Genomic DNA, 21785 nt, shown 5'->3' with positions numbered 1-21785 from the left:
CTTGCTACTACAAGCCAGTGTGGTATAGTGGTTAGAGTGCTGGACTAGGACTGGGGAGACCCGAGTTCAAATCCCCATTCAGCCAGTCACGTCTCTCTCAGCCTAACCTACTTCACAGGGTTGCTATGAGGAGAAACCTAAGTATGTAGTACACCACTCTGGGCTCCTTGGAGGAAAAGCGGGATATAAAATGGAAGAAATAAAAATAAAAATAATAAATAAGACCAGCTCTCCTCCTCTGACAGCAACAGCCACTTTTTTTAAAAGTAGTATTAGTTGTGTTTTTAAAACAGTAAAAATTTGCTGCAGGCCTGATGGTTGGGGCAATAAAGGCTTTGCACATTGAAAATATTGCAATGCCATCACTATTTTCCATGTGTAGGGGTGCAGACCTTATCAGAATTCACACCGAGAATAAGATGATACTGACCCCCAGATGACTTGTGTACTATTGTGGCTATAATGGGAGTTGTAATCCAGCAATGTCTAGGGATTAAAGTTTATGTTAAGACACAGTTTGCCATGAATCCAAGCCAGGAAATTGTGGGTCAAATGCTCCCTGCAAGCCAGGATCAAACTGTGGTGTCCCCCAAGTCACAGTCCTGCAGTCTCTCCTTGTATTTTTAAGTAAACTATTTGACTTAGAAACCAGGATCCCGACATTGTCCTAGCTGGAAAAGAAAACAGCTGCAGAGAAGGATTCCCACAGAACTATCCCAGTCCTGTCTCTGTGCCCCAGGGTTGGGTGCATGACCTTCTGGCTGGGTAACAGAAGGGGGATATGTCATGGCACCCCCTGGGCTGGGACAAAGACATTCTGTTACAACAGATTTAACAAAAGGAAAGAACACTGCAGATGTGACTCACAATGGGCGAAAGTCTTAGCCTGGGCCTGCAGTGCAGATCTGGGCAGAGGGGAAGTCTAGATTAATGCTTTCTGAATGGAAAGCCACTTTGCAGGCATTTCCATTCATTGTGCCTCTCTCAATGGGCAGGGCATGCCTGCTTTAACACACAGGGCCTGCTGCTGTATAAGCCAAGTCCAGATGGCCAAGCTTCTTTCTTGGCTCCCCTTCAGGTTACTGACACTAGCTCCAGTCCTAAGGCTGTAAGTAACTGCAAAGAGGCAAAACCTTCACATTTCTAGCCTGCCTAAAAACAACAGCTTACCACGGGCAGAAGGACTTGACACTAGCACAAAACGGTTGTACAGTATCTGGAGCTTGCATTCAAGACTAGTGTTATGTTACTGCAAGTTTGCAGGGCCGTTCTTATGAATAGAAGTCCGGGGAATCCTATGCACCTGGTTGGGGTGAGGGTGGATTTCTTGTAACTGATTTGCAAGCCAAGGCATGTCAGCAGATCTATGGTGGTTGTGATGGAACAGTCTTGGTGATTTGAGGGGTGCGTCCTATTATCAACCAGTCATGTAGGGAGGGGGAATATCTGAATGCTCTGTTGTCGAAGGAAGGCCACCTTTCTTGGACTTAATTCTGAGTGGCACCCAGGACCTGGTGCATGATCTCAGTGTCATCGACCTTTTAGGGAACAGAGACCATAGTGTGATCAAATTTAGCATACATGCGGGGAGAGATTCACCTAGGAAGTTTAAAACAGACATTTTGAATTTCAGAAGAGGAAACTTCTCCAAAATGAGGAGTATGGTGAAAAGAAAGCTGAAAGGGAAAATCAGGAGAGTCACTTTGCTCCAGAGTGCATGGAATTTACTCAAAACCACAATACTAGAAGCCCAGTTAGATTGTATACCCAAAAGGAGGAAAGGTACCACTAAGTCCAGGAGGATGCCAGCATGGCTAACGGGTACCGTCAAGGAAGCCATAAAAGGGAAGAAGACTTTCTTCCGAAATTGGAAGGCCTGTCCAAATGAAGAGAAAAGAAAGGAACACAAACTCTGGCAGAAGAAATGCCAGGTGACTATAAGGAAGGCTAAAAGAGAGTTTGAGGAACATTTAGCTAAAAGTATCAAGGGGAATAACAAAAACTTCTTTAAATACATCAGAGGCAGGAAACCTGCCAGGGAGGCGGTTGGGCCATTAGACAATGAGGGAGTGAAAGGGATTATTAAGGAGGATACGGAGGTTGCAGAGAAGCTAAATGAGTTCTTTGTGTCCATCTTCACGGCAGAGGATACTGAGTATATACCTGTTCCTGAACCAGGCTTTTTAGGGATGGAGGCTAAAGAACTGAGTCAGAGAGAAGTGACAAGAGATGATGTTCTAAACTATCTGGAAAAACTGAAAAATAACAGATCACCAAGGCCGGATGGCATCCATCCAAGAGTCTTCAAAGAACTCAAATGTGACATTACCGACCTCCTTGCTAAAATATTTAACTTATCCCTGAAATCGGGCTCTGTACCAGAGAACTGGAGAGTAGCAAATGTAACACTGATTTTCAAAAAGGGATCCAGGGATGATCTGGGAAATTACAGGACAGTTAGCTTAATGTCTGTTCCAGGCAAATTGATGAAAAGCATCCTCAAGGATAAAACTGTAAAGCACATAGAACAACAGGCCCTGCTGGGAGAGAACCAGCATGGCTTCCGCAAAGGTAAATCTTGCCTCACCAACCTTTTGGAGTTCTTTGAGAGTGTCAACAAGTGTGTGGATCAAGGTGATCCAGTTGACATCGTATACCTGGGCTTACAAAAAGCTTTTGACAAAGTTCCTCATCAATGACTCTTGAAGAAACTTAGTGGTCATGGGATAAGGGGACAAGTACATGTGTGAATTGCTAACTGGTTGAAAGACAGGAAACACAGAGTAGGTATAAATGGAGAGTTTTCACAATGGAGGGAAGTAAGAAGTGGGGTCCCCCAGGGATCTGTACTGGGACCGGTGCTTTTTAATTTATTCATAAATGATCTAGAAGCAGGGGTAAGCAGCAAGGTGGCCAAATTTGCAGATGATACCAAACTCTTTTGGGTAGTGAAATCCAAAAGGGATTGTGAGGAGCTCCAAAAGGATCTCTCCAGACTGGGGGAGTGGGCGACAAAGTGGCAAATGCGGCTCAATGTTAGCAAGTGTAAGGTGATGCACACTGGGACGAAAAACCCCAACTTCAAGTATATGCTGATGGGATCTGAGCTCTCGGTGACTGACCAGGAGAGGGATCTTGGGGTTGTGGTGGACAGCTCGTTGAAAGTGTCAACTCAATGTGCGGCAGCTGTGAAAAAGGCCAATTCGGTGCTGGGGATCATTAGGAAAGGGATTGAAAATAAAACGGCTAATATTATAATGCCCTTATACAAAACTATTGTGCGACCACACTTGGAGTACTGCATACAATTCTGGTCACCACATTTAAAAAAGGACACTGTAGAACTGGAAAAAGTGCAGAAGAGGGCAACCAAGATGATCAGGGGCCCAGAACACCTTCCTTATGAGGTAAGGCTACAACACCTGGGGCTATTTAGTTTAGAAAAAAGACAACTGCGGGGAGACATGATAGAGGTCTATAAAATCATGCATGGTGTGGAGAAAGTGGAGAGAGAGAAATTCTTCTCCCTCTCCCATAACACTAGAACCAGGGGTCATCCCATGAAATTGATTGCCGGGAAATCTAGGACCAACAAACGGAAGCACTTTTTCACACAACGCATAATCTACTTGTGGAATTCTCTGTCACAAGATGTGGTGACAGCCAACAACCTGGATGGCTTGAAGAGGGGTTTGGATAACTTCATGGAGGAGAGGTCTATCAGTGGCTACCAGTTGGAGGGCTATAGGCCACCTCCAGCCTCAAAGGCAGGATGTCTCTGAGTACCAGTTGCAGGGGAGTCACAGCAGGAGAGAGGGCATGCCCTCAACTCCTGCCTGTAGGCTCCCAGTGGCAACTGGTGAGCTACTGTGTGAAACAGGATGCTGGAGTAGATGGGCCACCTTGGGCCTGATCCAGCAGGGCTGTTCTTATGTCCTAGGTTCAATGCTTATCAGCATTTCAAGGGCGGGCTGGGACATGTGCCTGTCTGAATAGCTGAAGAGCTGCTGCCAGTCAGAGCAGACAATACTGAATCAGATGAGACAATGGTCTGACTCAGTAAAAAACAGCTTCCTATGTCAAAGGCTAACACTTCACTGAACATCTGCTAAACAAAGGGCATTTCTTACACTACCTCAACTGAAAGATATTACTCAAAGCTACATAACAGTTTGGCCCAACATGATCTCTCTTTTTCCCTCTTGCAACACCTTCATCTTAATTTCTTTCAAGTTCTGCCTTTACAGAAATCTGGCCAGAGGCTACGAGGATGGCGCGGATTCAGATCCATGCTGGAAATCTTTGCTTCCCCCCCACCCCCAAAGCGCAAAACTGAAAACTGACAGATGCACCAATTTGCTCATTTCACACCATCGCTTGAAGGTCAAGAGTAAATTGCTACCCTACAAGGAGCATGAAAAAGAGGAGTCGATCTCATCGGTCACCAACACCCTTGGGCAAACTGGCAAATGAGACCAAAATGCCTCATTAAAGGAGACAGACTCTCCAGGAAAGCCAGCTGGGTGCCTGTACATCCTGGAGGCATGCATTTGGCCCATGGGATGAAGTCACTGCCAACGTCTGGAGGCTGGAGCTGAACGTAATAAGACTGAGTGACCTGCAATCACCCAATATTTTTAAAATATCTGAACTGTTTTTCATTTTGATAAAAACCCCAAAGCAGCATACAAAGCTAGAAAGAGTTTAATAAACGTAAGCCCAATCAAAACCAATATAAATCACCAGTATAAGAAACCAAATCACTGAACAGTAGCAAGATTAGCCAATCTTAAATGTCTTGGGATATGCCACAGCTACAGCATATATGAACATAGGAAGCTGCCATATACCGAGTCAGACCATAGGTCCATCTAGCTCAGTATTGTCTACACCCGGGGTCCCCAACCTGTGGTCTTCCAGATGTTGCTGAACTACAACTCCCATCATCCATGGCCACAATAAATTGTAGCTGGGGATGATGGGAGTTGTAGTCCATCAGCATCTGGGACACCACAAGTTGGGGACTTCTGGTCTACACAGACTGGCAGCGGCTTCTCCAAAGTTGTAGGCAGGAGTCTCTCTCAGCCCTCTCTTGGAGATGCTGCCAGGGAGGGAACTTGGAACCTTCTGCTCTTCCCAGAGTGGCCCCATCCCCTAAAAGGAAATATCTTGCAGTGCTCACACATGTAGTCCCTCATTCAAATGCAAACCAGGGTGGACCCTGCTTAGCAAATTAATGCTTGCTACCACAAGACCAGCTCTCCTTCCTTAGAAAAGGGGTCAGCAATCTTGGCTCCCCAGATGTTGCTGAACTACAATGCCTATCATCCCCAGACATGATACATTGTGGCTGGGGATGATGGGAGTTTTAGTTCAACAGCCATTGGAGAGCCAAGGCTGCCTACCCCTGGCTTAGAACATGTTGAAGCTGTTCTCACAGTGAGAATTGCCAGGATCCACATTGATGCTGTGGTGCCACGGCGCCAAATCCAAAGCCAAAGCCTGGCTCTTAGGGCACAGAGAGGATGCCTAGAGCAGGGATTCTCAACGTTGGGTCTCCAGCTGTTATTGGACTTCAACTCCCATCATCCCCAACTAAAGGCCACTAGGGCTGGGGATTATGGGAGTTGAAGTCCAATAACAGCTGGAGACCCAACGTATCCCCCAATACACTGTGCTCGGTTTTGGTTCTAAGCTATAAAGCCCTAAACAGCTTGGGTGCGGGGTATTTAAGAGAACGCCTTCTTTGCTATGAACCACACCACCCATTGAGATCAACTGGAGAGGTCCGTCTGCAGTTGCCACCGGCTCGTCTGGTGGCTACTCGGGCCTTCTCCACTGCTGCCCCGAGGCCTTGGAACACGCTTCCTGCTGAAATAAGAGCCTCCCCATCTCTTACAACTTTTAAAAAGGCAGTCAAGACACACTTGTTCACCCAGGCTTTTAATTAGATATTATTATTATTATTATTTTACATTTATATCCTGCTCTTCCTCCAAGGAGCCCAGAGCGGTATACTACACATACTTGAGTTTCTCTTTCACAACAACCCTGTGAAGTAGGTTAGGCTGAGAGCAAAGTGACTGGCCCAGAGTCACCCAGCTAGTTTCATGGCTGAATGGGGATTTGAACTCGGGTCTCCCAGGTCCTAGTCCAGCACTCTAACCACTACACCACGCTGGCTCTCTTTTGTTTCAGTTGTGTTTTAATTGTGTTTCAATAGTTTTAATGTTTTAAATTTTAATTGTTGAAATCTTTTATCTTTTTATTGGTTGGTTTTATTGTCTTGTAAACCGCCCAGAGAACTTGCATTTTGAGCGGTATAAAAATGTAATGAATGAATGAATGAATGTGGGATTTCCCCAGTCTCTAGAACGCAATGTAGGTGGGCACCATAGTGATCGCAGTGCAGATGGGCCCTGTCTGGATCGCCTGTGGGGAAGGTAGGCTTCCCCCTACACGATTGTGCGAAAGGCCCCATGGTACAGTTTGGCTGTAATCTGCTGTGAGGCCAGAGGGGGCACTATAGCAAGGAGTTAGAATGAAGGGAAAGAAGAGTTTCCTTCTTGTATCCTCCCTTTGTTCTGTGGTTGGTTGGGGTTCTGGGTATTCCTGTTACTCTTCGTCCTGCCTCTCGGATATCTGAATCAGCATGTTCTGTCCGGCTGCCCATCTCATTTGCCTAATAGTTTAGCTTGATGTGGACCATTCTGGGCATGTACACTCACCTAGCGACCTCAACAGGGCCAGGATGGGGCCATAGCTCAGTGGTAAAGCATCTGCTTTGCATGCAGAGGGTCACAGATTCAATCTTTGGCAGCATTCAATTTCAGGCTCCTGTCTGAAACCTTGAGAGCCAGTCTGAACATATGAATGTAAGAACAGCCCTGCTGGATCAGGCCCAAGGAGGCCCATCTAGTCTAGCATCCTATTTCACACAGTGGCCCACCAGATGCCGTGGGAAGCTGCAGGCAGGAGTTGAGGGCATGCCCTCTCTCCTGCTGTTACTCCCCTGCAACTGGTACCCAGAGGCACCCCGCCCCCGAGGCTGGAGGTGGCCTACAGCCCTCCAACTAGTAGCCGTTGATAGACCTCTCCTCCATGAAGTTATCCAAGCCCCTCTTCAAGCCATCCAGGTTGTTGGCTGTCACCACATCTCATGGCAGCAAATTCCACAAGTGGATTATGCATTGTGTGAAAAAGTACCTCCATTTGTTGGCCCTAGATTTCCTGGCAACCAATTTCATGCATGACCCCTGGTTCTAGTGTCATGTGAGAGGGAGAAGAATTTCTCTCTATCCACTTTCTCCACACCATACATGATTTTATAGACCTCTGTCATGTCTCCGCGCAGTACTGTCTGGGTAGACAGTATTGAGCTAGAGGGTCCAATGGTCTGATTCTATAAGGCAGCCCCCTATGTTCCTAAATGCACTAGTTACGAGATTAGCCCTGTCCACAGTCATCCTGCCTATCTGGCTCCAGAAAGCAATGATTATGGGGGTGGTGGGTGGTGGAAATCCTATAGATTCCCTATGAGGTAAACATTGGCACCAACCCATTTAAATTTAGAGGATTATGCCAATTTTGCACCAAGGGATTTCATCCACTCCTTTGCCTCTAAATATTTTGTATTGGTTTTAACTCTAGTGCACAAGTTTACTTGCTGCAATGGCCTTTCTCTAGGAGGACGAAATGCAAGGGAAGCACAAGCCATTTTCCAGGATAACTCTTTCTACCAGGCTTTGAGGAATTACACTGTTCATACAACCGTTCCACAGACGGGCATAACTGAATAGCTTTTCTTCTTGATCTGATATGGGCAGGAATCAGATCAGTATATCACAAAGCTATTTTCTCCCATACTGACAACGTCCTTTCTCCATTCCCTACACCTAATTCTCGCATTTCCCAAGATTTTTATTTTTTTTTAAGAACCAAGCTAACAATAAGCAAATACAGAACGACCAAATACCTTTCATGGTCACATGGCTCATTGTTTAAACAGCTTCAGTTCAAAACTCTAAAGATTACTAACAGATGCAGTTTTTGGCTGCAGACTGGAAGGAAAGGGAAGCCACCCTATTTAAAAAATAAAATAAAATAAAGAGCAGGTATTGTAAATGGAACCTTAAAAAAAGAAATTTATTTTTGCTTTTAAGCATCTCCTACTGAATGAATACCATTGGCCATAAGAGCAACCTTGCTGGATAAGGTGAAGGGTTAAAGGAGAACAGCATTCTGCTTCTAACTAAAAAGTGTGCCATCAAGTCGATTTTGACTCCTGGTGCCCAGAACCCTGTAGTTGTCTTTTGGTAGAATACAGGAGGGGTTTCCCATGGCCTCCTCCCGTGCAGTAGGGAGATGATGCCTTTCAGCATCTTCCTATATTGCTGCTGCCCAATATAGCACCAGTAGGGATTCAAACCGGCAACCTTCTGCTTGTTAGTCAAGCATTTCCATACTTCCAGGAAGCCCAGAAGCAGACTTATGAAAGCAACAGCTCTCTCCTATTGTCTGTCCTACAGCAACTTGGTTTCACAGGTATGCATCTGTTGATAGATTCAAGGAGAAAGACAGACTGTCTAAACTCTTAAATTCATCGAAGGAAGCAGCCATAACCACATGGCAACAAATTCCATAAACATGCACTGCATGATAGGGCTGTGCATAGAGAAAAGACTGGATCCAATCCAATTCAAGGCATTGTTGTATTGTTTCTCTGATACAAATGGCTGCTTTCTTCAAACTGGTTCATGCATCAGTCCATAGGAAATAATTGTGTGTGTGTGTGTGTGTGTGTGTGTGTGTGTGTGTGTGTGTGTGTGTATAAAACATATCATATATATATAATATATTGTGAACCACCCAGGGACCTTTTTGTATGGGGCGATATACACATGTACTAAATAAATAAATAAAATTAAGCACTGAGATTAGAGGAGAACAGAGGCAGAGATGAAGCCATTGCAGCATGAATTCAGCAGCCACAAAAGTCATTCCTTCAAAAGCCAGGTTGACATCTCAGATAACTCCTCCCTGCCACAGTGTGTGTTTCATACATGGAACGTTACCCCATTCCCAGACAGCCTGAGAGATACAAAGTTTTGAACATGATTTTTTTTTAAAAGCCATCTGATTCACTAATACAATCTGATGAGACATTAAAAATGTGAGCTGATTTTGTACTGGATCAGTCCAATTTACACAATTTATCATCTGCATCAATTCAATACAAAACCATCCAATATGGGTCATAAAATAATTTTTCTGATTCAATGCACAGCCTTATTCTGTGAATTACTGATTTGGCTGAACGTACCACCCAACTTCAATACATTATGGTCTGTTCTACCACCATTATGCTTCAAACATGCACCTAGTGCTGCTCTGCAGAACATGTACAAGCTGAAGCAAGCCAACTAGAGTTTGAACCAACCAACCACTAGGTATCACCATGCCCACCGCTGCTTTCTAAGCACACAAAGCAGCCGTTCTTGCCAGTATCCTGTGATTTTATCACATGTTCTCTGGTAACAGGAATTTCTCTTCACGGAGCGATAGTGCAGGCACCGCAATGGGTTGTTGTGTGTGAGACACTCAGTTTTCATTTTTGCAATAAATTAAGTAACTAATTTCACAGCTGTGAAGAGAACCCAAGAACAAGCAACAAGCTTAATTAACAAAGCTTGGAAATCAATTAAAACACACACACACACACACACACACACACACACACCCCGCTCAAAGTCTGAAAATAAAACAAACTACTCCCTTATACTAGACAGCTTCGAGGAAAGTTGTGGAGTACTCTGGTCTTGTGGTAGCAAGCATGACTTGTCCCCTTTGCTAAGCAAGGTCTGCTCTGGTTTGCATTTGAATGGGAGACTACATGTGTGAGTATTGTAAGGTATTCCTCTTAGGGGATGGAGCCGCTCTGGGAAGAGCACTTGTATGCTTGCATGAAGAAGGTTCCAAGTTCCCTCCCCAGCATCTCCAAGATAGGGCTGAGAGAGACTCTTGCCTGCAACCTTGGAGAAGCTGCTGCCAGTCAGTGTAGGCAATACTGAGCTAGATGAACCAAGGGTCTGACTCAGTAGAAGGCAGCTTCATATATTGGGTACACCAACTTGCAACGTCTGCTGCAATTTAACAAAAGCGCCTTGCAGAAACATCAGGTTTAGAGGGCAGAGCTTTCATTCCACAAAATCCAACTGAGCGATTTCCATCTGGCTGTTTGCACTAAGCTATTAAAATATGCCTATAATCTGGCTTGAACCAATTCTCAGGTTATTCCACATTTTTTGTTCCTTCGCTGTTCTCATTTTACAGATAACTTGCACACCCAGCTTCATTTCAAAAGCTCATCAAATGTTTCCACGATCCAGCAGATCTCCCTTGCAATTCTTTGGTGCCAGATTCTGTCATTTACCCTTGACCATCTTGAGAGCAGGACGACATGTAACCAAAGAGGCAGGCTTCTTGGCTGTGGCACCCAAGTTTGTGGAAATGCTCTGCCCAGAGGGGCTTCTCTGACACCAACCCCACTGTCTTAATAAATAAATAAAATTTGCCCGGATCTTCTAGCATGTGGTAAAGCCGGCTTTAAAGGACTGGTGTGGGTTCTGCTGCGTATGTTCTGTTTTGCTCTGTAATTTTAATTTATTTCACTGCCAGTTTCAGCATTGTTTTTATTGCATTGCACATTTATGTAGGCTGCCCCAAGAGTCTTGAATGAAGGACAGCATACAAGTGTACATATTTTCTTTTAAAAACCACCACCGCCCAAAAACAACAACAACAGTAGAAGGAAATAGTATTCCCACAATGGAAGGACGCTCTGGGGATAGCATTTGCAAAGCATTATGGGTAGGCAGGTGGTGGGTGTTTAATCCTTCTTCCCAGCTGCCAATCTGCCTGCTCAAAGAGTCCCCTGGGTAGGATTTTTTTTTGTTTTTAAAAGGTGGCCTGCACAAGCTGGGCTCTGAAACCTGAAGTGAGCCTTGAGAGCGGGGAAACTGCCTGTGAGTCCATGAGCCAGGCCCACAAATTTTGGGCATCTCAGGGAAAACATAGTGAGTTTTGGCAACGTTTAAAGTAAAGTGTGCCGTCAAGTAGATTTCGACTCCTGGCAACCACAGAGCCATGTGGTTTTCTTTTGGTATAATACAGGAGGGGTTTACCGTGGCCTCCTCCCGCGCAGTATGAGATGATGCCTTTCAGCATCTTCCTATATCTCTGCTGCCCGATAATAGTACCAGCAGGGATTCGAACTGGCAACCTTCTGCTTGTTAGTCAAAAATTACCCTGCGAGAAATGGAAAACAGAGGATGGCATGGTTGCACTTAGAGCTTTCTCTTCTGTATCCCTACCCCCCAAATGATTAGGGTAACATTGCACCCATGTTTGCACAGAGAAAAGGGTTAGGGTCAGAGTTAGGGTAACCATGAACAAGTTGCTCTACTCTCTCTATGGCAGGGCGGCTCAACTTTGGCACTCCATCTGCTTTTAGATTACAAATCCCATAATCCCCAGCCACAATGGCCAATAGTCAGGGATTATGGGAGTTGGAGGCCAACATCTGAAGGAGGGCCAAAGCTGAGCAGCCCTGCTCTATGGCGTAATCGTCAGAGGACATTGCTGCCAAGTGTCATTTCCATTCTTCTGACAACACTGATACAAATATGAGGAATATTTATATACATTCATAGCATTTTATAGTAGTTTTTGTGGTTTTAGAACTTCTAAAAACTTTTAACACACCACTGCAAATCTGGCCACAATGGGCCCAAGAGTCACGATAATAAAAGCATAACACCACATCGAAAACTGGAAGTGTTGCAAGGCTATAGCCTATTCTCCATCTCTGGGATGTCAAAAATCACGAAGAGCATTTGTCCCTCCAGATGGTACCAAGCACCCAGCTTGCTCATGTCCTATGTGGGAAGGAGAACTGCATGCACAGAAGGATGGGGCTATAACTCAGCATCCATTTTGCATGCAGAAGGCCCCAGCTTCACTCCCTGGCAACATCTCCAGATAGATCTAGGAAATACTCCTGCCTGGCACCTTGGAGAAGCTGCTGGCCGTCAAACGAACATAGGAAGCTGCCATATACTGAGTCAGACCATGGTTCCATCAAGCTCAGTATTTTCTTTACAGACTGGCAGCGGCTTCTCCAAGGCTGCAGGCAGGAATCTCTCTCAGCCCTATCTGGGAGATGCTGCCAGGGAGGGAACTTGGGACCTTCTGCTCTTCCCAGAGCGGCCCCATCCCCTGAGGGGAATATCTTACGGTGCCCACACATCAAGTCCCCCATTCAAATGAAATTCAGAACAGACCCTGCTTAGCAATGGGACAGGCCATGCTTGCTACCACAAGACCAGCTCTCCAGTCAGTGTAGACAATATCGAGCTAGCTGGACCAAGGGTCTGACTCAGTAGAAGGCAGTTTCCTATGTGCCAGAGGCAGTGTGTACTGTGAGTCTCAAGCTAAAGTTTGGCTGGGCACATCGCAGTCGCAATCACGCAGGACCCACTGTGGGAAAACAGGTGGCTAGACTGTCCTGCCTCACAGCAGGGGTGTGGGTCAGATGTTCTCAAGTGCCGTAGCTGCCACAGCCATGAGGGCTAGCATCATTGTCTCTCAAATGAAAGCAGACAGGCATTCTCATGCAAACCACCCCACACTTCCATGGCAATCCTGCATGTGCACAACAGTCCTCCTGAGGGCATGCAAGAGGAACCCCTTGCATCATTCCCAGGAGGACACACAACACCGAGTCGAAATGGCTCCATTCAGAACTCTGTGCGAAACACACACCCTGCCTGCCCTCTTCCCTGACCTCAGCCCAGCTGAGCTCCAGAGCCTGCTGTGCCGGGGTTCCCTCAGCCTAAAGGTCTCCCTTCCTCGGAACAAGGAGGGTCCGCCCACAAGGAAGGGGTTGGGGTGGGGTGGGGGGGCTTAGCTGCAAGCCAAGTCCAAGTGCACCAATATTACTTTTAAATTTGTATTTTATCCCTCTGAAGAGGCGATCCCAGTATCCTCATTTCCCTTTCTGATTAGGCCCATACACGGGCTGAAAAGACTTCAAAGGCCCCTTTCTATCCTAATCCGAAAATCCCTCTCTCAATCGGAGCCCCGGCACGGCTGCTCTGTTTCATGGAGGCTGCATTCCCTCTTTGGGTCGCTGCCCGGGGACCTGCTATTACGCTGCGGCTTTGCTTCTCCCCCCCCACCCCACCCCCTTTCCGAAAAGCGGCCAAGCCAGCCGCTCGCTTGCCCTCACTACGGCCATTATGTAATAAATCCAAATCCTCCTAAATCAGGATTGCTTTTGTCTCTCATCACTTGGAGCCCCCTTGATCACTCGCAAGGCACAGCCTGGGTGAAGCAACGCGGCATGTGTGGAAGCCAAGGGTGGGAGGGGCGTGCCTGTGGGGGGGGAGGGAACAGAATGCCCTACTGATTCAAGAGGGCAGCACGGTCTGCAGACGGGATGCCACAAGTGGGAGCACAATCCAGAGCTCTTGGGGGGCTCTTCTGCGTGCCTCGGCATTCACCGTATATATTAAAAACTGCACAATCAAACAAGCCCCTGGCTGAGCCTTGGAGCCCACAGAACGGCCTCTGCCAAGTCACACGCCTGAGGCTAACCCAGCTCACAAATTTGTGAATGGGGAGGGAAGGGCTGCCCCGTCTAGTTAAGAGGGATGCCTCTTAACTGTGGCCACCCAGATGCCTGCAGAAGCTCAAGCACCAGGTGGGTGTGAGGGCTACAGCCATTTTCTGAAGGCCTCCAGCATCAGGTAGTATATAAGGTGGTCAGGATAACACACACTGGGTGGGTTCAGACAATACAGGAGCCAGTGAACAGCCAGTTCCTGGGGCGCAGCAATGAGCCAGCGTAGTGTAGTGGTTAGATCGTTGGACTAGGACCAGGAAGACCCGAGTTTGAATCTCCATTCAACCATGAAACTCACCGGGTGACTCTGGGCCAGTCATGTCTCTCTCAGCCTAACCTACCTCACAGGGTGGTTGTGAGGATAAAAATAACCATGTACACCACTCTGAGCTCCTGGGAGGAAGAGCGGGATATAAGTGCGAAAATGAATGAAATGAATGAGCCTCTGGCAGAGGAGGAGAGTTGGTTTTGAGGAAGCAAGTGTGAATTGTCTCCTTTGTTAAGCAGGGTCTGCCCTGGTTTGCATTTGAATGGGAGACTACATGTGAGCACTGTAAGATATGGGGCCGCTCTGGGAAGAGCATCTGCATGCTGGTTTGCATGCAGAAGGTTCCAAGTTCCCTCCCTGGCATCTCCAAAATAGGGTTGAGAGATTCCTGCCTGCAGTCTTGGAGAAGCCGCTGCCAGTCTGCATAGACAATTCTGAGCTAGATGGACCAATGGTCTGACTCAGTAGAAGGCAGCTTCCTATGTTCCTAGCCCAGCTTCCAGTGAGGGGATCATTATGCCAAAAACAGAAGCATTCTAAACCAAGACAAAATGATGTTCTAAACATACCACACAGACCCATCAAATAACTTAAACTCCCAGGAACAGTAAAAGTAAAAATCACATGAAATAAAGGCAAAATAATTCTTTTTAAAAAGATATTTTAAAAACCCTGAAGTTCAAATCCCCGCTGGTACTATATCGGGCAACAGCGATATAGGAAGATGCTGAAAGGCATCATCTCAAACTGCGCGGGAGGAGGCAATGGTAAACCCCTCTACCAAAGAAAACCACAGGGTTCTTTGGGCGCCAGGAGTTGAAATCGACTTGACAGCACACTTTACCTTTGCCCAACATATAATATATACTGTGAGACCTGAAGATAATTTAAGAATATAAAAAGGAAAGGAAAGAGTTGGATGTAACATTTAAGTGGTCAGTTTGTTGGTGATAAATTGGCCAGACGCTTTTCAAACTTTCCTGGTCTTCATCAGTGGCTCATCCAATGAGTTAAATTGGAGTCTACAGACTTGCACAATCTCCTATACTTTTAAGAACCTAAGAACAGCCCTGCTGGATCAGGCCCAAGAAGGCCCATCTACTCCAGCATCCTGTTTCGCACAGTGGCCCACCAGATGCCACTGGAAGCCACAGGCAGCAGCTGAGGGCATGCCCTCTCTTCTGCTGTTACTCCCCTGCAACTGGTACTCAGAGGCATCCTGCCTTTGAGGCTGGAGGTGGCCTATAGCCCTCCAACTGTAGCTGCTGATAGACCTCTCCTCCATGAAGTTATCCAAACCCCTCTTCAAGCCATCCAGGTTTGTTGGCTGTCACCACATCTTGTGGCAGAGAATTCCACAAGTTGATTATGCGCTGTGTGAAAAAGTACTTCCATTTGTTGGTCCTAAATTTCCGGGCAATCAATTTCATGGGATGACCCCTGGTTCTAGTGTTATGTGAGAGGGAGAAAGATTTTTCTTTATCAACTTACTCCACACCATGCATGATTTTATGGACCTCTATCATATCTCCCCACAGTCATCTTTTTTTCTAAACTAAAAAGCCCCAGGTGTTGTAGCCTTATTGTAGGTGTTCCGGGCCCCTGATCATCTTGGTTGCCCTCTTCTGCACCTTTTCCAGTTCTACAATGTCCTTTTTTAGATGTGGTGACCTTTTGGTTTGCATCAAGAGTCACTCCTTACAACAAGTTCTTTTCACTATACCAGCTAAAACCCTTTCCAACTTGTGATCAATTCCAATAGATTCTCTCTACTGTGACGACTACTCCCCTTCAACTCTCCTTTTTGCTGTTGGTTCTGGGGTCAATATGCCAACCTATGCATCTCTGCCCCACTTGCAGTTGTGAACACAACATCAGTAACTAAGATCTGAAGCTGGTTACAGATGTCAGGTTCAGAACAGTAAGTATTAGAAGTTATCCTTTATCAACGATAAATCCAAAATCAGAATTTAGAATTTATCATTGTTTTAAATTAAGTTGTGCCAATGTTTTGATTTTGTTTTAAGCTGTGCTGTTTTATTGCAAACTGCCCAGAGATGTGGGTTTGGGGCAGTATAGAAATATGTTAATTAAATAAACAAGTAGGGCGGAATATGAGAACATGGCAGGTTCAGAAGACACAACCAGTCCCAGCAGATTGCTCTGCCTGGTCTCAGAGGAAGTCAGGATTGCTGCCGAGCTCCAGAAACTGGCTGTTTGCCAGTTCCGGTATCATGTGACCCTGCTCTTTGTATAGAAAGCACATCACTGGTCTCAGGTGGACCACTGGCCGATGGAATTGTCACTGGACTACCTGGCACCTGTTTGAAGTGAGTGAGTGAGTGAGTGAGTGAGTGAGTGAGTGAGTGAGTGAGTGAAAAGAATGCTGCATTTTGAGGACCTTGGTATTCTTCAACAAGGCACACACTCTTAAGTGATCCTGAATGTACTGTACACTCTTAACAGAGGCCAGATTAAAATGCCCACTCTTCTGTAAATTTAACACATATCAGCGTACCACGAGAAATGTGCACAAACAAAGCATTAATAGATCACACAAGTGACCTCACCCGTGACTTGGATAACATAATTGCCTGGACAGATCAGACAGAAGCCCCTCAAATCCATCTTTCATTTCCACCAGCAGCCAGCCAGATGCCTGGGGGACGTTCATAAGTGGGGCATGAAGCCAACTGCCTTCTCCTGCCATGCTAGGCAACATTTATTCTTTGAAATCTACTCATTGGCTTAAAAGTGGGTCCCCCTTTCCTTTTGAAACACACAGCAGAGCTGGAAAGGATCAGCTAAAACAGGAGTTCTCTAGCCTGAGTCTCCAGATGTGTTCTGACTACAACTCATCACCCCCAGCCCCAACGGCCACTGGGGCTAGGGAGGATGGGAGTTGTAGTCCAACCACATCTGGAGACCCAAGCTTGGGAACCCCTGTTCTAGAATAACCCCTCCTAAAGGAATCTCCTAAGCTGAATTGTCTGCCAAAGAAAGACCTAATCCAGTGTTCTCCACTACTTTTCAAGCGGGGGCCACTTTGGCAACAAAGAAACCAAAACCGTTTGTTGTGAGAGCCATTTCCCACTGCACTGACCTCTGCACGATTCTGTGCTTTTCCCAGCAGGGGACAATAGCCTTTAAGCCACATGGATCCCTGTTGAGCTCTGCTGCCATCTTGGAAGGCGGGCATAGTGGGCATAGAAGGCGGACATGGCGGGCCATCTTGGAAGGCGAGCATGGAAGGCGGGCATAGCCCTTCCCAGCACTTTCCCTATAGAGTTCCCAGATTGCACTGGGGCTTAAACAAGGCTCCATTTCACTTAAAGGAGTCTCACCAGCATTGGGCAAAATGCAGCACTGGGAACAGTTGCCCCTCATGGTGCCGGGGGCTGTATGGGGTATTCAGCTTAAGCTTTGCCAGGGTCTAACAAATTATTCACCAGGGAGCCACATTTAGGGCCGAGGGGAGCCTGGGCCTTGCACTGGCCTACCCTCTTCTTGGGAACCTCCACGACTTCCTTAGCTCATTCCATTGTACAAAGGATCTTATCACGCGGAAGTTCTTCCTCTGTTTATCCTGTGTGTGCATGGCCTTTGTTTCCGATCCACCCCTCAGTAGTGAGCAACTGTTTCGCCCTTTCATTCAGATATCCTTTTGGATATCTAAGGTGACTGTTTCCATTTCCCTCCTTATCTTTACTCTAGAAATGCCCCAGCCCTTCTGCGAGCTTTTCCTGAACATTGATCTCCCAGACAGCCTGCTGTCAATGCACAGCCACTGCGCTGAAACTCTACTTTCTGAAGTGTGCATTTATGCTGCTAGCTCTTATGTTGCACCTGCTAACCAGGGGCACATGGAGCCTTGCCCACCAGATCGGTAGCCCCTGTGCCCAGTATTAGTCACAGAGATTTATGCTCAGCGGGTGCAGAAATCTAATGTACAAAGAAAGTCAGTAATGAGGGAATTTCTTTTCCCCTCCAAGGGATACTTTGATTTAATCATGTAGCACACATTAGGCCCTGGGGCCATCAATCACAATAAAGATCATACAAAGCCTTTAATGAGAGCTGGGTCTCCACAGGGCAATCTTGTACAAGCCCAGCTTCTAATCCCCCCTAAACGGCACCACCTGGGTGCCCACAAGGGGCCACCATTTCTTGCTCCCCCAAATGTGCAACTGGAATCATGCAACAGCATAACCCTGTTCAGACCTTACACTGTAAAGGTGTACACATGCATATGTTTGTATGAATGACTATACCGGCATTTATTTCAAACTGAAGCTGGGTACAGACCTCTCATATGCAGGGTACAGGTAGGAAGCATACTAGTAGTATATGTGTGGGTCAACGTAACATGTGAACAACTGTGCATGCATACAGATCTCTGCATAGGACCACTGTGCCCAGAATGTAAGTGCGTTGAACATAGTGCTGCATGTATAGGGCTGATCATGATGTCCCATCATTCCCTGGTTAATTCCAGGAGGAAATATGTATGGTGGTCAGTAGGAGCTGGTGGCCAGAAAGGAAAGAGTACTCCCCTTGGCTTGAATGTCACCTCTCATGACCTCTGGCGGCCTTAGACAGGTTACTGCCTCTCAGCCTCAGACCTGCCTCGTGTGAGAAAAGAATGCTGCATTCTGCCTGGCATGAAGAAGATCCCCGGTTCAATCCTTGGCATCTCCAGATAGGGTTGGGAAAGCCCCTTGTTTGAAACCCTGCAGAGTTGCTGCCAGTTTTTTTTTATTTATTTAACGTATTTCTATACCGCCCAAAACTTACGTCTCTGGGCGGTTAGTGCAGACAATAGGGGCATCGATGAAACAGTGGTCTAACTCTGTATAAAGCCGCTTTGTATGCCCATATGCCATCGATTCCACCAGTTCTAGGCTGGTTTTTTAAATTTGCTGCATGCTTACCATCTTCTTCTTTATATATAATTCACTAAGACATACCTGTGGCTAATCCCATTCGTAGCAGCTCTTGCAAGAGTTCACGAGCAGCTGCCTGGATAGTGTCAGGGATGACCAGGGGAAAGAAAATGGAAGCGGCGGCAGCAGCTGGCTGGACGAAGAAAACGCCGGCCAGAAAGCAGCAGTGGACAGGGAGGAGAAAAAGAAGTTGGTGGGCGGCCGGCCAGCCAGAAAGCAGCCAGAGGGAGGCCAGAAAGTGGCAGGCGGGCAGGAGAAGAAACCAGCAGCTAGTCAGCCAGCCAGTCAGAAAGCAGCAGGGGTGGGCGGTCAGAAAGTGGGGGTGGGGTGGGGGAGAAGAAACCACCAATGGGGGAAGAGGGCAGCGACGGGTGGGTTGCCTGGCCAGAGACACAGATGCTCTGTGCCTGGCCCAGCTAGTTTGTTTTATAGAGATTTTTTTTTTTTTTTAAATTGACATGTGCATGGAAGTAGGAATTGGATCATGATAAACATACCAACCAACATAATTTTACTACTGAGTTTGTATGAAACCCCGTTCACTATTTTGCCTTTTCTCAGTTATAGATTTAGGGCATTTCTTCTGGATGCCCTAAATCCATAACTGAGGTCTGGAAGCATTTCCTTTCAAATGATTCAATGAAGCCTACAGATTTTATTTTTCTTTCTTTCTCAAAATCATCCTAGAGAGCAAGAAAAGAAACACAGACCCCAAAACAAATGCAGAGTCAAAGCTTATTTTTGCCTTCCTCTTACCTTTTTCTTACTGCAGTAAATCTGCCATTTCTTTTCTGCTGGAAGTGCAAACATGGCTTCTCTATGCTTATCGGAAAGGTCGAGCTCATCCTAGAAAGAGAGAACACAAGGGAAACATTCTGCATCATTAACATATCCCGTGAATTGTATTGATCAGCATTACAGCTGGGAGGAGACCCCTTCCTCCCCACAAAGGCTTAATTGACTTAGTCTGGTTCAATAATTATCCTGACACAGTTTGCAACCTCATTGACTTTGATGTCCCAGCTGCCCAAGGAGATGCAATGATCTGGTTGTGACCGTTTCCCTGTTTCCTCTGGAAAGTTACTACTGTTGGATCTAAGCCCACACATCCTTAACGGCTAGGCGACTCACTTGCCAAAGCTTTCTTGCCCCATGGCTCATTTGTGCCACAGACCCTTTATTGCAATGCACCTATTTTATTTTGGTGGCACTTTGGAGCCCAGGCTGAACAGGATGGTCTGTAGCTGCTTCATACATTCACTGGAGTGATGCATGGACATCTGGAGTGGGGGCAAAGGGCAGTATTCCCCACCCACACCCTGGATTGAGCCTGCACCTACCCCTTTCCCTCAACACCGCAAAGGCAACAAAAGGGAGGGAAGCATTGAGGGAGGAGAGCTGGTCTTGTGGTGGCAAGCATGACTTGCCTCCTTTGCTAAGCAGGGTCCACCCTGGCTGCATGTGAATGGGAGACTACATATATGAGCACTGCAAGAGATAACCCTTAGGGGATAGAGCCGCTCTGGCAAGAGCACTTGCATGCTTGTGTGCAAAAGGTTCCAGGTTCCCTCCAAGATAGAACGGAGAGAGATTCCTGCCTACACTCTTGGAGAAGCTGCTACCTTTCTGTGTAGACAATACTGAACTAGATGGATGGTCTGACTCAGTATACGTCAGCTTCCTATGTCCCTATGGCGTCTTGGTTTGCCAGGCGCTCCAGGCAGGCAGGCAGTGGGGCTCACTTTGCCTCGGAAGGGATGGGGGCTTGCAGTAGGGAAGGAAGGAAGGAAGGGATGGGGACATGTCAGTCACCTTGATCAGCCCCCAGGAAGTGTGGCCGGAGCACTCCCAAGCTACATACGTAACTACACTATGTAAGTGTGGGTCCAGGAGCACTCCCAACCTACGCACCTGATCTTTCAGGGGGAGTGTAACCCATCAAGAACAGACAGATCTAAACTATCTTTCGGGTCCCGACCCCCCACAGTCAGTACCTCCGTCTTATTTGGATTCAACTTCAGTTTATTATCCCTCATCCAGCCCATTACTGCCTCCAGGCAGGCATTTAGGGAAGATATGGCATTTCCTGATGAGGTCGACATGGAGAAGTAGATCTGGGTGTCGTCAGCATATTGATAACACCCTGCACCAAGCCTCCTGATGATTTCCCCCAGTGGTTTCATGTAGATGTTAATGAGCATTGGAGACAGTATGGAGCCTTGTGCAACTCCATACTTCAGTTCTTGCTTTTCAGAGCAACAGTCTCCAAGCAACACCATGTGGAATCTATCAGAGAGGTAGGAGCGGAACCACTGTAAAACAATGCCACCCAATCCCATCTCCACCAGACGGTCCAGAAGGATACCATGGTTGATGGTATCAAAAGCCGCAGAGAAATCCAAAAGGATCAGCAGAGTCACACTCCTTCTGTTGATAGCCAGTTGGAGATCATCCAACAGACAGACCAAGGCAGTCTCAACCCCATAGCCCACATGGAAGCCAGTTTGAAATGGGTCTAGATAACCTGCATCATCCCAAACTGCCTGGAACTGAGAGGCCACCACCTGCTCAACCACCTTGCCCAACCATAGAAGGTTAGAAACAGGTCTGTAACCAGCTATGTCCAGGGATCCAGCGCAGCTTTCTTCAAAAGTGGTCTAATAATAGCCTCCTTAAGACATGGAAGCATCCTGCTCTCCCTCAGAAAAGCATTTATAATATTCACCAGACCCTCATTGATAATATTATTATCATATGAGATAGGCCAAATTGGGCAAGGGTCAAGAGAACAGGTTGTAGGGTGCACAGTCCGAAGCAGTTTGTCTACTTCCGCAGGAGTCACAAACTGAAAATGATCCAATCTAATCCCATAAGAGGAGTTGCTGGACAC

The 21785-nt window shown here is 46.6% G+C and overlaps 1 protein-coding gene across 2 annotated transcripts in view; it reads right to left on the bottom strand.

Annotated features, from left to right (window-relative positions):
* Positions 1 to 21785, bottom strand: part of DAAM1 (dishevelled associated activator of morphogenesis 1) — a 254671-nt gene that overhangs the window by 112220 nt on the left and 120666 nt on the right. For both annotated transcript variants that reach the window (XM_053272446.1, XM_053272455.1), the window contains exon 3: positions 19652 to 19741. In XM_053272446.1, coding sequence (XP_053128421.1) covers positions 19652 to 19741 — 90 coding nt within the window. The remainder of the gene's footprint in view (positions 1 to 19651; positions 19742 to 21785) is intronic.

The sequence above is a fragment of the Hemicordylus capensis genome, chromosome 1 (genome assembly GCF_027244095.1).
Source record: "Hemicordylus capensis ecotype Gifberg chromosome 1, rHemCap1.1.pri, whole genome shotgun sequence".
In the NCBI taxonomy this organism is placed as follows: domain Eukaryota; kingdom Metazoa; phylum Chordata; class Lepidosauria; order Squamata; family Cordylidae; genus Hemicordylus; species Hemicordylus capensis.
The sequence above is the reverse complement of the archived record's forward strand: the minus strand, read 5'-3'. Positions and strand labels throughout refer to the sequence as shown.